The 13,575-nt window shown below is 41.7% G+C and overlaps 1 protein-coding gene across 1 annotated transcript; it reads right to left on the bottom strand.

Annotated features, from left to right (window-relative positions):
• Window positions 1-843: 843 nt before the first annotated feature.
• On the bottom strand, window positions 844-3,497 carry MAGOH (mago homolog, exon junction complex subunit). The gene is made up of 5 exons (XM_061344723.1): window positions 3,342-3,497; window positions 3,131-3,189; window positions 2,459-2,569; window positions 2,003-2,085; window positions 844-986 (listed from the first exon to the last, which is right to left on the bottom strand). The coding sequence occupies exons 1-5, from the start codon at window positions 3,427-3,429 to the stop codon at window positions 887-889; spliced, it is 441 nt and encodes a 146-aa protein (XP_061200707.1). The 5' UTR covers window positions 3,430-3,497; the 3' UTR covers window positions 844-886.
• Window positions 3,498-13,575: the final 10,078 nt, after the last annotated feature.

Raw genomic sequence — 13,575 nt, 5'->3', positions numbered from 1 at the left:
TCTAAGCAACCCAACCCTAACTATTCCACGTTTCTATAAATATGTCCCTACTCATTGTAGAAGGATTGGACTAAATGAGCTCTGAAGGTCCCTTCCAATCCAAACTATTCTATGATCCGTTAGTCTAGAACTTCACTGAATATTCATTGCTTTTAATGTCCATTTTCATTATTGCAACTTGTAAGTGAAGATCCTGGATGATGCCTGGGTGGCCTGTTGTCTTATTTCTCTGAAGGCAGATGGGTAATCATAGAATGGGTTGGTTGGAAGAAAACTTAAAGCCCATCTGGTTCCAGGGGCACCTTCCACTAGACCAGGTTGCTCCAAGCCCCATCCAGCCGGACCTTGAACACTGCCAGGAATGGGGCAGCCACGGCTTCTTTGGGCACCCTAACTTCTCTAGGCAACCTAATCATAGCAGCAGGTTGTTATAAAATTGACACGTCTTTGCTATAACCAGTTATGCACAGTCCGGGCTTCAGCTGTTTCCCATGTTTGAGCTGGCTAACAGAATATCCTCCTTGGGATAGTAACAAAAGTTTATCCTGACAGCTGGCAGAAGTTTCATTTCACAGAGCCAGGCTTAATTCCATTTTCCTACTGCTGCATAGATAAAGAAGCAAAATACAGCTTTGTCTGATGAGTGAATCAATGTATCCTGAATGCACCACGACAAAAGAAATGTTATGAACTCAGTTTCTCACCAGAACTCATAAATTAAAAATACAGACCTCACCAGTTTATTAAAACACTGACAGTTCTTAAAAAAAAAAGAAAAAAAAAAATCTAACATACATAAAAACATCAGCCAAAAAATATGAGGAACGGCATCCCTCCCTCCCACCCCCCGTACAGACACTGCGATACAAACTTCAGCTTGATTGATTTAAATTGGCTTAATCTTGAAGTGCAGTCCAATAAGACTGAAGACTAGACACTTCAGGTCCTGGACCAGGTAGTAAAACACTCGCAAGCCTTCTGGGTCCCTGCAGTGCACAACAGAAGGGATGAAGAAAATAAAAGTTAGACTGGTGTTTTAAGAGAGCAGTTTATAGAACTGATCTATTAAAAAACAAAACCCAAAACTTACAGGGAAATTTTTCATTTGAGATAGTAACAATCTGTTGCATTCTGCATCGATTGATAAATACTGTGTATTCCAAGTTTGCAAGTCTTAACAAAATGAGCATTTTTATCATGAAAGTAAGTAGCAGCATCACTTTGGATTTAAAAACCATGATAACCAGAGCCACAAAGATGATTAAGGGAGTGGAACACCTCCCTTATGAGGAGAGGCTGAAGGAGCTGGGTCTCTTCAGCTTGGAGGAGACTGAGGGGTAACCTCATCAGTGTTTACAAATATGTAACGGGTGGGTGTCAAGATGATGGAGCTAGGCTTTTCTCAGTGATATCCAGTGATAGGACAAGGGGCAGTGGGTGTAAACTGGAGCATAGAAGGTTCCATGTTAACATCAGGAAGAACTTCTTTACTGTGAGAGTGACAGAGCACTGGAACAGGTTGCCCAGGGGGGTTGTGGAGTCTCCCACACTGGGGATGAATATTCAAGACCTGCCTGGACAAGTTCCTGTGTTATGTACTCTAGGTTACCCTACTCTTGCGGGGGGGTTTGACTAGATGATCTCTTGAGGCCCCTTCCAACCCTTGGGATTCTGTGATAACCAATCTTTTCAGCTTAGGTGAAATACAGACATCTTGGGTCTCCCAGACTCCTTGGTATGGACAGACCAACAACAGTTCAGACTGAATGCATCTAACAGGGGTTCCTCCAGTGAGGTTAGCTGCTCCGTGAGTGAAAATACGGCATGCAGTGCCACCAGCTAAAAGCATTTGGTACATTATGCTGGGACACAGAGCACCTGTGATCCCAGGAACTGATTTGTACTTTGACCAATACAAAATACAAGTACCTAGTAAATCAGCAAGTTCTATTATAAACTGTTACAGGATAAGAACAGCAACATAAAAAAGCAGGGTACATACTTGGATTGATTTACATCAATGAGCGAACCGATTTTTGACGTAGTAAAGGAGATGTGCTCATCACCGATCACTATTTCAAGCTCCTAAAAATCGTAAGAATATACAGATTATAGGAATGATTATATATAAAGATTACAGCAACTACTGCTTTATGGTATTAGTTACAGAAATATGTAAGTACTGAGATGATGGCTTTTCCATTTTTATTACAAAGGTCTGGAATGCACCAGATCTGTGACTGATAAATAAGTAAAATGAAAAATAATAAATTAAAATAAATAGGGTAAATTAAATAAATCCTATTAAAACTGCTGTTTAGGCATGGCTTGGGTTTTAAAATAGCTTTTGTTTCCCTCTTGGCTAGAAACAATACTGACTTGAGGATGAAGTTCCACTATACTTCTAATGAGCCAACATGTAAAAATTAAAGCAGCAATTACTACACCACACACTGACCTGTCGACCAACTCTGTCAGGAGGAGGCCACAGAGCATCATCTTCTTTTGTGATCTCGCTATCGTCGATTATTCTCTTCAGCTCCTCCATCACGCTCTTATGCACGTAAGCCTGAAACAACATCCCAGCATGGATAAAAATCCATTAGATTAGATATAAGGAGGAAGTTCTTTAGTGTAAGGGTGTTAAGGCACTGGAACGGGTTGCCCAGGGAGGTTGTGAATACTCCATCCCTGGCAGTGTTCAAGGCCAGGCTGGATGAAGCCTTAGGTGAGATGGTTTAGTGTGAGGTGTCCCTGCCCATGGCAGGGGGGTTGGAACTGGATGATCTTAAGGTCTTTTCCAACCCTAACTATTCTATGATTCTATTATATGATTCTAAAACCAACCCAGGCACTGTCCTGGCTGCTCCACTCATGCAAACCTGGCAGCGTTCAAAGGCCAGGCTGGATGGGGCTTGGAGCAAGCTGCTCTAGTGGAAGGTGTCCCTGCCCATGGCAGGGAGTTGGAACTGGATAAGCTTGAAGGTCCCTTCAACCCAAAGTGACAGCACCACACAAGTGCCTCGCGTTGCCGATTGGCCACAAAACACCCGCTCTAGGCCCGGCCGAGGCGCGCACCCCCTCTCCCGTTCCCCACGTCTCTTCCCCGGCGGCGGCCGCCTCTCCTCACCTCCTTTCGGATCATGACATCGTTCTTGTAGTTGCTGTTGTTGGCGTAGCGCAGCTTCCCTGCCGAACACAGTGCGGACATTAATGCCCCGCCACGGCAGCGCCAGGCGGGTACCGGCCGGGCCCGGCCCAGCATCCTCCCGGCAGCGGAAAGACCTGCCCCTCCGCCCCCCTCCCTCCCTCCCGCCCGCCCGGTGCCTCCCGCCGCTCACCGTCGGGCCGGAACTCAAACTCAAGGAACTCGTGGCCGAACTTGCCCTTGTGCCCCACGTAGTACCGCAGGTAGAAATCGCTCGCCATGGTCCCGCCACCGCACCGGCATGCACCGCGCCGGCGCGCCGCAAGCGCGTCACAGCGGGCGGGGCTGTGGAACGTGTCTAGAGCGCCAACCGCCACGAGCCGGAGCGGCGCCGGGGTTGTAGTCGCCCCCTGGCGGGCGCCGGTAACAGCAGCCGTGCCCGGTTCCCTTTCCTTGTCAGCGGGCGGTGAGAGAAGGACTGGGCCTCCACCGGGACGGCCCGGGCATGGCCTGGTCTGCAGCGACACGAAGCGGTGCAGGTGAGGGCTCCATCTCACACACACACCCCTACGCTGACCCCTTTCCCCAGGGCAAAGCCTTGGCCAGGTGGCTCCATGGGTACCTGCTGCAAAGGTGTTTTCTTGTAGTTAATAGTTGCAGTGTTTGACAGGAAAAAGTGAGCGTGGTGCTTGGGTATCATCTTTCCTGTGTGGTGGTGATGGCTTGGGTACCACCGCTGAAATAGAACAGGCCAAAGTCCCCTCAGGTGTTGGTGTGTCTGTCAGGACCACACCACGCGGTCCCTGAAGGGCATGCTGTATGCTTTGCCCTGAAGCATGTGATTTCTTCTAGGTGGAAAATTATTCACTTGTTACTAATAAAAGCATTCTTGTGGTAGTAATGAACAAAAATGGGGCGCAGCTCACCTTTTATTATGAGTCCAGATGTTAACATTTAATGTTACTGCATTAGCATGTGAAGCAGCTTTGTGCCTCCCTCAGATGAAGGCAGTAACCCACCCAAGCTGTTCCTTGGCTTGGTTTTGTGCCCATGCAGCCAGTGCACCCCTGTGCTTGTTTCTCAATGGTACTGGTTGGTTTTGTTACCCTCATCAGCATGGGCCAGAAGGGTGAGAGAAAATGAGCTGGTTGTAATATCTGCCTTTCTGCTCTTTGGGGAGCTGCTGAGAGAAAGGAAATAGCTGGAGACATGCCCTGTTGTACTTGCTCCCTACCGAAACATTTGGAATAGGGTATCTCTTGTGCTGATTGCTAGAAGGGACACTTTATTGAGAGAACAGGGGAGGACACTTAGTGCTGTGGTAGTGTTGAAAATGGGTTTTACACTGATGAATTTGATTTCATTCAGGTGGTGCTGTGTCGCATCACAGGTGTAGGTGGTTAGTGCAGCGCTGATGAAGCTCACTGTGTGCTTTAGAGTTACAGCAAGGTTAAGTCTGGCAATATTTATTGCTACAGTGGAAATAGTTGAACTGCTTCCAATTCTAATGTGTCCATGGCAATAACATCGTCTTTGGTAGGGCATTGTGTAAATAATGAAATAACCCTTCTTATCTCAGGTAATTCTGCATGGAGGGAAGCCCTAGGTGTCCATGTCAGGACATAATGAGTAAGTAAACTGACTAAATCCCCTATTGATAGGTCAGATTTGGCTGCAGTTTGTTTTTCAGGAGCACTGTATGTTTTGTGATCTAGTTTCCTCTTCTGGCTATGTAGCTTTCACTAGTACAGTCAAAACGTGTTGAGCTTGGTGATTCATTTCCTTTAATATAAATCATCGCAGTGAGAGGCAAAACAGTAATTTTCTGGAAAAATAAGAATGTTTAAATGTAGGCACTTATAAATCAAGGTTAAATAGCTACTTTGGATATATTTTAGGACTTCATTCAGTTAAAATAATGGAGGGAAACAAATCATTTCTTTCTTGTTTAACTTGAAATTACTATTTGCTTGGGCCTAAAGACACTATTCACTGGGCACACACAGATAACAATTACAGACTCACTGAGAGTGAGAGAAGAAAATAAAAAGTTAGGTAGAGGGAGGTGAAATTTTAAAGCTCACCCTTGAACAGATGATCGTGGTGCCATTTACCATGTGGTAGTAGGTCAAGCTCCTTCTCTGCTGCCTGTGTTAGACAGCTTTTCTTACATTCTGTTCCCATGGGAATTGACAATGCTTAGTAGTCCGGAGAAATCTATTTATGAATAAAGATTGAGAACTAAATATGTCCAACTCAGCTAAATGATGGAGTAGAGCATTTAAGACTAATAATATGGCAGTACTCACTGCATTTGTGTTGCTTGAATCTACGCAGTTGCATTCCACATTCTTTATGAATTTCTATTCTGTAAAATACCTGTACGTTGACTTTTCAGTAGGAGGGTCCTACTGGTACAGAAATAGCTAACCAATTGCTTTCTTAACATTTACACGTAGTGCAAATAAATTAAAACATGAGCCTAAAACCCATAATGTTTATATCAGAATGAAGGATTTTTAGCGGAACTATTACCCTGTTTATTATATGAACTTGGTTGTTCAATCTAAAGGTAATACAGAGTATAAGTTTGCATGTTCCTCTTAAGTACTGTCTGGTTTGACTTCAGGTTCAGAGTTTGTGGGCTTTTTTCTGTGAGAGAATGACTATTATAATTATCTAAATTGTTTTAGAAGCCCTTTCAGTGCTTAATGCATTGTTGTTTCAATTACTGTGTTGGAAGGAAGAGCAAAGTGGATTATGAGTTACCCTGAAAGCCTGCATCTAGGAGGTGTCAACCGTTTTTGAGTTCTGTATACTAATTCTAACATGTTTTATGGTGAATGCATATTATGGGTAGATAAAAATGTTTTTTTACTTTGTGTGCATTAGGTTTTTTTGTCCTCTTAAAAGAAACGTCATGTTTGATAGCATTACAATGGGTAGTGTATTGCTTCCACAGTGCTGTTTGGGTTATCTTGACACATGTGTATTCAAACGGCATGCCACGCTTGAATGCATTGGCTTGAGGCTGTATTTGTGAAAGACAGAAAAGTGTGGGTTGTAGTTATTTTCCTTCTGCTTAAAAGCATATAGAAACAGTAATTGCTCTGTCTCTGAAGAAAATAGCTGTATAAATACACATTTTTAGCATTATTATTTCAGATATGATAGGACTATAACATAACAATGTGCATATCAAAACCGGATACTGATACTGCTTTATACAGTTTTTTACTTCTTGTTCTAAGAAGAGCAAAATTCACATTATTTTGTCTTATGACCTGTGGGGAGCAGGTATCTATGGGACTTGGCAAAATGGTAGAAATCAGATAACCATACTCTGAATATCCCTATTTGTTGTTTGTTAGTAAAAGCTGGCAGAAAGCTCTTAATAAATCAACCTACTTTGGATCCCTAATTTAACTTAGCTCTAAGGTTGCAAGATTTAGGAATTGTTTGTATTTTTCTGAAAAAGCTGCATCTGGTGTTGCAATAGTTGTATTTCTGCTGGTTGCTTCACAAGAAACATTGAACACCTTGGAGAGCTGGGTGACAGAAGTGTTTTCATAGATCCCAAGTAAGTCAGGTTCTTTTCTGATACTTTCCATGTCTGTAACTGTGTTCCAAATACACAGAACTTTATGCAACTGTTTTTCCTTGTATCTACAGAGGCTTTAATTCTTGCTGATTCCCTTATCAAATAAACGACTTTTGCAGACTAAATTAAGACAATATAATATTTGAAAGTTAATAAATTCATAAAATGTTTCTTTAAAATGTATTTGATAGCATTTAATGCGTTCCATGCTGCGGATCTTGACTTTGCATGTAGATCACTGTTACACCTGTGTGACTTCTTTAACTGCTGGGAAGAGCAATTCTAGTTTTGCAGACTGTTGATTCCTATGTCTCTGCATTGTGTGAAAAGTAATTAGTAGGCACATATAGCTGAGTCAGCAGTCTGTTGTGGCTGTTAGAAACAAATCAACAGTGGGTTTCTATGTTCAGACCATATGCTATTTAGAAAAGACATTCCGGTTTGTACCTTGATTTTGCGATATGGATAACTTTCAGCTACCTCGTTAAAAAATACAGCTCTGGAGGAAGTAACGTCTGCTGTTTTGGTGTCAGGTAAAATAACTTTATTACTCTCTGAGGTGAGGTTTTCCCTGCTGTTGCCAGCTCTTGACTGAAAGACATTCTTTGCCAAGGCACATCTTAGCTTACAAGACAATACTGGCTGAAGATGACTAAGTAAATAAAAATGTGGTGGACTGACATCTGTATTAGAAGAAAAGAGTCTTAAGCCCAGCATAGACGCAGATGAGTGAGTGAGAGTCTGAAATGGAGAAAGATTAATGGAAATTAATAGCAAACAGGACTGGAAGGGACCGTCATAGTTGCCATATTCATCTCCTGCATTCAAACAAGATCAGCTCTCATGTGAATCTTTTTGTGGATTTTAATAAAGCGTTTGACTTGGATTGGTTTTAATTTGCTGCTTTTTCTAGATTTTTCTTTTTTCGTGGCAAATGCAAGTTTTTAATGTAATTTACTTTCTCATTTGAAAAGTCAGCCCACATATGAGTCTGTTTGGCTCTAACCTGGTTGGTTTGGCAATGCTAGAAGCTGGTGTATAGACTGGTGCGTTAGAACTGCTTACAGAGTAACATGGGGGTGCTGCAGGTGAATCCACCTTGTTGTGGTTTATTTCCACAAATAATTTAAGAAAATAAGTATTACTTATATTTTTTTTTTTTTTTTTCCCACGGTAAAGCTGTGGCTTCAATTTGCTCTTATTTAAAAATAGATGTGTGTTAATTCTCACTTCAAATAACAGAGATTTCTAAGGGCTGACATGGGGAAGCTTGTCTCCAGTGTTTTTTTCTGAGATGCAGAAAGAATCTGGCACATCTTGACTGAAGCTAGCCTTTGTGAGTTGTCCTCTAGTTAGTTCCACCAAAATGGTGCTATGAAATAAGAAGGAGGTATCTTATATCACTGTATGTTTCAAGCTCTTCATTTAGAAGTTCACCAAGTGCTGTAATCTATGAATGTATTTCTGTGGAAGCTGATTTTGATTAAACAAATGCGCCAAACTGGTTGAAGGAAGCTCAAGTGGTAGGGGGCAAAGGTATTTATCTAACCTTTAGCCAATGACCTTTCCATAGGGGTGGGTTATGTCCACAATAGTTTTGTGTGTTTGTGGAAATAATCAAAGGAGCGGTCAGTGTTTTACCTCTTTAACTGGAACATCCAGGTTCTGGTCCATGTCACTTCAAAGGACATCTTAGTTGTGTTGAACTGCTCAAGATGATGATTCAGACCTGGGCTACTCTTGCTTGCTTCCATGTGGCCTGGTTTTGTCTTCAATAAACATTGTGCTATTTTTCTTCCAGTTGACAAATCCAAGTTTTGATCATGAGACAGACCCTTTTGACACACCAGAATTTCACAGACTCTACAGAGGTGAGAGACCCAGAGCAGTGCATACATAACAGAAACTTGAATTTTACCTTTAGAGACATGCTTGCACTGCTCTGGGTGGACCTCATGTTCTCTGTTATGCTTTGACAAGAATCTGAATGGAATTTTCTTTCTAACATTTTAACCTGTGTTTCTGCATACTTTTAATTGTTTTTTCGTGTAATTTTTTCTCATGTTTGACATCTCCTCTTAAATAACTCATGTTTTTCCAATGTGTTTGATTCTAATATTTAGTTCTTTGCTTTCTCCTTATTCTATAGAGAAGGACACCAGTATAGTAGGTCAGGAAATCCAAACATAGGGCTTCATTAGCAAAGAGGTAGAGACCTCTGACATATCCTGTCTTCTCAGAGAAGTTTTCCAGGCCTTATTTGTCCCCCTGCGTTTTCCAGTCTCTACAGACATTTAAAAGCTTATGTCAAAAAAATGCATTGCTTTCCCTTTATGTAGTTAATGTACCTTGTTTGTAAAACCTTTGTATAATCCTTAGGAACCCCTAGCAAGAAGTAGGCAAACCCTCAACTTTGAAGAGAGCCCTGCAAGGGCTCTATGTGCAGGTGATGTGCTGAATTCATTCACGGTTGCCATGGCAACCTTTTTCTTCTTTTTTTAGCCAGAATATAACTGCTTTATCAGTAGTTGTACCCTTTCACAGTACCCTGTGACTTTTGTTCAGGGGTCTTATAGCTCTTAGAAGCAATAGATAGGCCCTGAAAATATCAGCATCACAGGCCCTCTTGTGCGTTATTGCTCTCTAAAGCTCATTCTTCAGCTGTAAGTATACCAGTTTTTATTCTCTATGTTTTTTTGGCAAAAGACTGTCCCTTCCGTACTGCATGGGGACATGCAGTCATTTCAGTTTCTGGGTTTTAAGATCAGTGATTTCAGGTTCTGGGTTTTGAGCACTATTATTTCATAGCTAGGAGATAAAATTCTCAGTCCTGCTGTTCCCCTGTCTGCTCTCGCTAAGCTCAAAGAGTTCTTGGTCATCTATTCCAAGAGTCCATTTTGTTGTGCATAACTGTTCTCCTGCCCCTAGGAGCCATCAGATTGCTTCTCTTTAATGTCACTGGCAATTTTTCAGCGATGAAAAAGAAAATGGGAGGATGAAACCCCAATCTGAGATGAAAATGGTGACGCTGACTGTAACAAACTAATCCCCTTCCAGAAGCGAGGGAGTTACTTCTCTGGGTGTAGATCTCATAATAAAGTGTTTTCTTTCTCTCAGAAAATTATTCTGGATTCCAGTCAGTCAGGATTACTGTAAGTCTATCCAGTGAAACCAGGGGGATGGTGCATAAGCAGTACCTTATTGGCAGTGGTTTAACAGTGGTGGATGGCAGCTTAATGAATTAATGTATATTTATATATTTCCACATATGCAAGTGCATATGCATATGTTTTTTTCCTACATCAAATAAAGTATCTTGCCCACAGATGGCTCTTGGGATTAAAAGGATTGAAAATAATAACACATTTCTATTTTCAGTGAATAAACCAATTTTGCAGTTATCCCAGTCAGTAACATCCATCTGTTGGGCCTTATTTGGGCACTGCCTCCACAAGAGAAAAATTACAGGTAAAATGATGACTATCATTACATTAATTATGTAATTATTGTTAATTTGCATTACATTTTGATTCCATACTGTTTATTAAACAGTTTGTGTAGATAATCCAATATAGGATCAAAACCTCATCTCATGGTAAAACCACAGAAAGGGTGATTTCACAGAATGCCAGAATGGTTTGGGTTGGAAGGGACCTGAAAGCTCATCCAGTTCCAACCCCCTGCCATGGGCAGGGACACCTTCCACTAGAGCAGGTTGCTCCAAGCCCCTGTGTCCAAGCTGTCTTTGAACACTGCCCAGGGATGGGGCAGCCACAGCTTCTCTGGGCACCCTGTGCCAGCGCCTCAGCACCCTCACAGAGAAGAGCTTCCTTATATCTAACCTCAGTCTCCCCTTTCTCAGTTTAAAGCCATTCCCCCTTCTCCTGTCACTCCAGGCCTCGTTAAAAAGCCCCTCTCCAGGTTTTCTGTAGCCCCTTTAGGCACCAGGAGCTGCTTTAAGGTCTCCCCTTCAGGAGCCTTCTCTTTTCCAGCCTGAACCAGCCTGGCTCCAGAGCAGAGCTGCTCCAGCCCTCACAGCATCTCCGTGGCCTCCTCTGGACATGCTCGAGCAGGTCCATGTCTGTCTTGTGTTGGAGGCCCCAAGAGCTGAATGGAGTGCTGCAGGTGGGGTCTCACAAGAGCAGAGTAGAGGGGGAGAATCACAGTATGAGGTACAGTATCTCAGTGCTGACATAATAGATACAATATCCCATAACCATAACTCACTTTTAATGATCTTCATTGCACACACCATGAACTGGTACTTGTTTGCTGTAGGACCCTGAGGGGATACAGGGCTCGTTTGGGTGCCCAGTCATATCCCAGTCTTAATTGCTTTTGGCTTCTGGGCCCCTAACCCAGATACCCAGTCCCATTCTACTACCAGCCGATGTTGAGGTTAGGAAAGGTGTGCACATTTTCCTTCCTATGGTGGCACATGCCTCTGATTTAGGAAGAACAGAAGAGCTTAAATGCTTGCCCAGTCACTTTGCATCCTGCAGTGGAATAAGAAAGGTCAGGCAATAACTTATGTTCAAAAGGATGACTTCAGTAGGCTGGATTTGGTTTATTTAATAGTAAAGAAAAGGTCACGTCTTTTGTTCTTTTATTCTCACATAAATTGATTTTGTAAATTTGAAGTTGGTTTATCACCATTTGTGGGCTATGGCTTTGTTATTTCAGTACTGGAGAAAAGGTCGTCATCTTAGTGGGTACCTGATATTCCATGGTCCATTAAAACCGCATTACTGCTGAAGCTGCAGTTAATTTTTTTTCCTGCATTTTTTCTCTTCTTCTTTTCCACCTAACTTCACCTGTCCCAAGTCAGCCCAGCTCCAACTGGGTACTTTGTCCCGCAGTCCAGTGTAGCAGAAGTGCTTGCATATATGATTGTATCTTTGATTTATTTGGGTTTTAGAAACTTGGATGTCTTGGCTGTGCCAGCCTTATAAGCCATTTAGATTCACATAGATTTGTGTGAGTGTCTTTTGTTCACTGTGCAAGAGCTTGGACAGATTCCCACTCTAGTATCTTTCCTTAGGTGTCTCAAAATGAAGTGTCAGTAGAAGACAGTGACCGAGTACTGGCATTCTTATTGTTTCATTGACCTCTAACTTCTCAACATGAAGCTGCTGTAAGAACTGAAAACCTTTATAACAACTCAATCTGTTTCCTTGTATTTTTGATTTCTCAATACTCTGCTCCTGATTTCCAGTAGAAATTGAACCAGGCCTCTGTGGTGTGAAAGCACCTGGGAGGAAGGAACCAGTTTGGGGCTTGGTAAGACTGGTAGTAGTTAAACAAAACCAAACCCAAAAATTCAGAAACCACAACTGAAAGTGTTGTGACCCTTCTGTCTCCTCAGACCTTCACATTCTCCCTCTATACTCACAAAATACTACCTGGAATCACAGAGACACAAACCAAAACAGACCTGTATTACCATTACGAGTATAATGATATTTTGTAGGATAACGCTTTAGTTCTTACTGAGAAGCTTTTTGATGGAGCTAATCTGCAAGCAGATTTATTACTGTTTCAAAGGCCTTTTTACTGCTTTTGACACAGAAGGGTAATAGTGGCATCTATAAAGATAATGCACACAAATAAATTCATGATGCCAGTCTTGCGCAATTTACAAACTGAGTAACAATTAAATCTTTGTTGTGTTTTTTTCACCAGAAGGGTGGCTTTTTCTGTTCTTAATGCAAAGTGACCACAATTCCAAGTCCTCTTTAGTTTTAAATGTAGTTCAAAGTACAAAGCAAGTTGGTGAAAACGCTGAACAGTCTAGAGGAGGAGTATTTGCATAGTGGAATTGAAGCTGACAGTGTTTCTGCTGTCCTCTGCCTCTCTTTTCTCACTTTAATCTTTTCTCTTTTGCCTTCTCCCCCATTTCCACCCAATTTCTTCCGAGGACTGCAGAGAGGTAAGAATATCTCTCTGTAATCTGCCTTGAGGACCACGACAGAAAATTAAGTCTTTGATAAAGTAATAACAATTAAAATGTCCAGTGCATATTAAATAGACTTCCATTCTTTAAGTTATGTCTCTCTGTATCTTGGTAGTTATCTTGTGAGATGGTAGGAGGAAGGATATACATTCCCCAGGTGTTAGTGCAGCTGGCTCACTTACAACCCTTATGGAGTCAGAAAAGTCTGCTGGAACAGAAAGCTATGAAAACCTCTGCAGGAATGGGCCATCAGCCGTAGGCAGCACATCCAACAAACTGGGAGCTCTCTAGTGTGTAGCCATAGATTAGACTGATACAGAGCAGTAGTAAAGTGTGTGTATATTACACAGCCTTCTTCTTGTAACTTTAATGAGTATCTTACATCTCACTTCATGTAGCATGACCACTAACCTTTGATCAAGACTTGTCTGTTGTAAAAAATTGGACAGTAGTTGCATTGTAAGATCACTAAAGAGTTTCATGAAAGAGAGAACAATTTATTTGAACTATCTTTAAAAGCCTGTATTTTACCAGGCTTTAACAGTATAGCTTTTGAATTTTTGATAGAAATGTTTGATTTTAATACTCTGGGGCATTTCACAGTTTTTAACCATCATGAAAGATTCCTTAAAGTGGTAAAATGCATTTATATGTATTTTTAACTTTATCATGGCCACTTCTATTTCAGGTAAAGCTATGAATCTTCCAAATGTCTTCTCTGCAGCTACCTCTGACACAGGTTTTTTTTAGCAGTCTTAATATACAGCAAGCACCTTTTACTGAGAGTTAATGTAGTCCTTGAAAAGCAATTCTGTATCCAAGGTAGGTGTTACCCTTCTATATACTCTCAAGAATGCTGCAGGTGTAATCATG

Source organism: Neopsephotus bourkii, unplaced genomic scaffold (assembly GCF_033783945.1).
Source record: "Neopsephotus bourkii isolate Nb327-2 ecotype Australia unplaced genomic scaffold, CSIRO-AGI_Nbou_v1 NB_234, whole genome shotgun sequence".
Classification (NCBI taxonomy): domain Eukaryota; kingdom Metazoa; phylum Chordata; class Aves; order Psittaciformes; family Psittacidae; genus Neopsephotus; species Neopsephotus bourkii.
The sequence above is the reverse complement of the archived record's forward strand: the minus strand, read 5'-3'. Positions and strand labels throughout refer to the sequence as shown.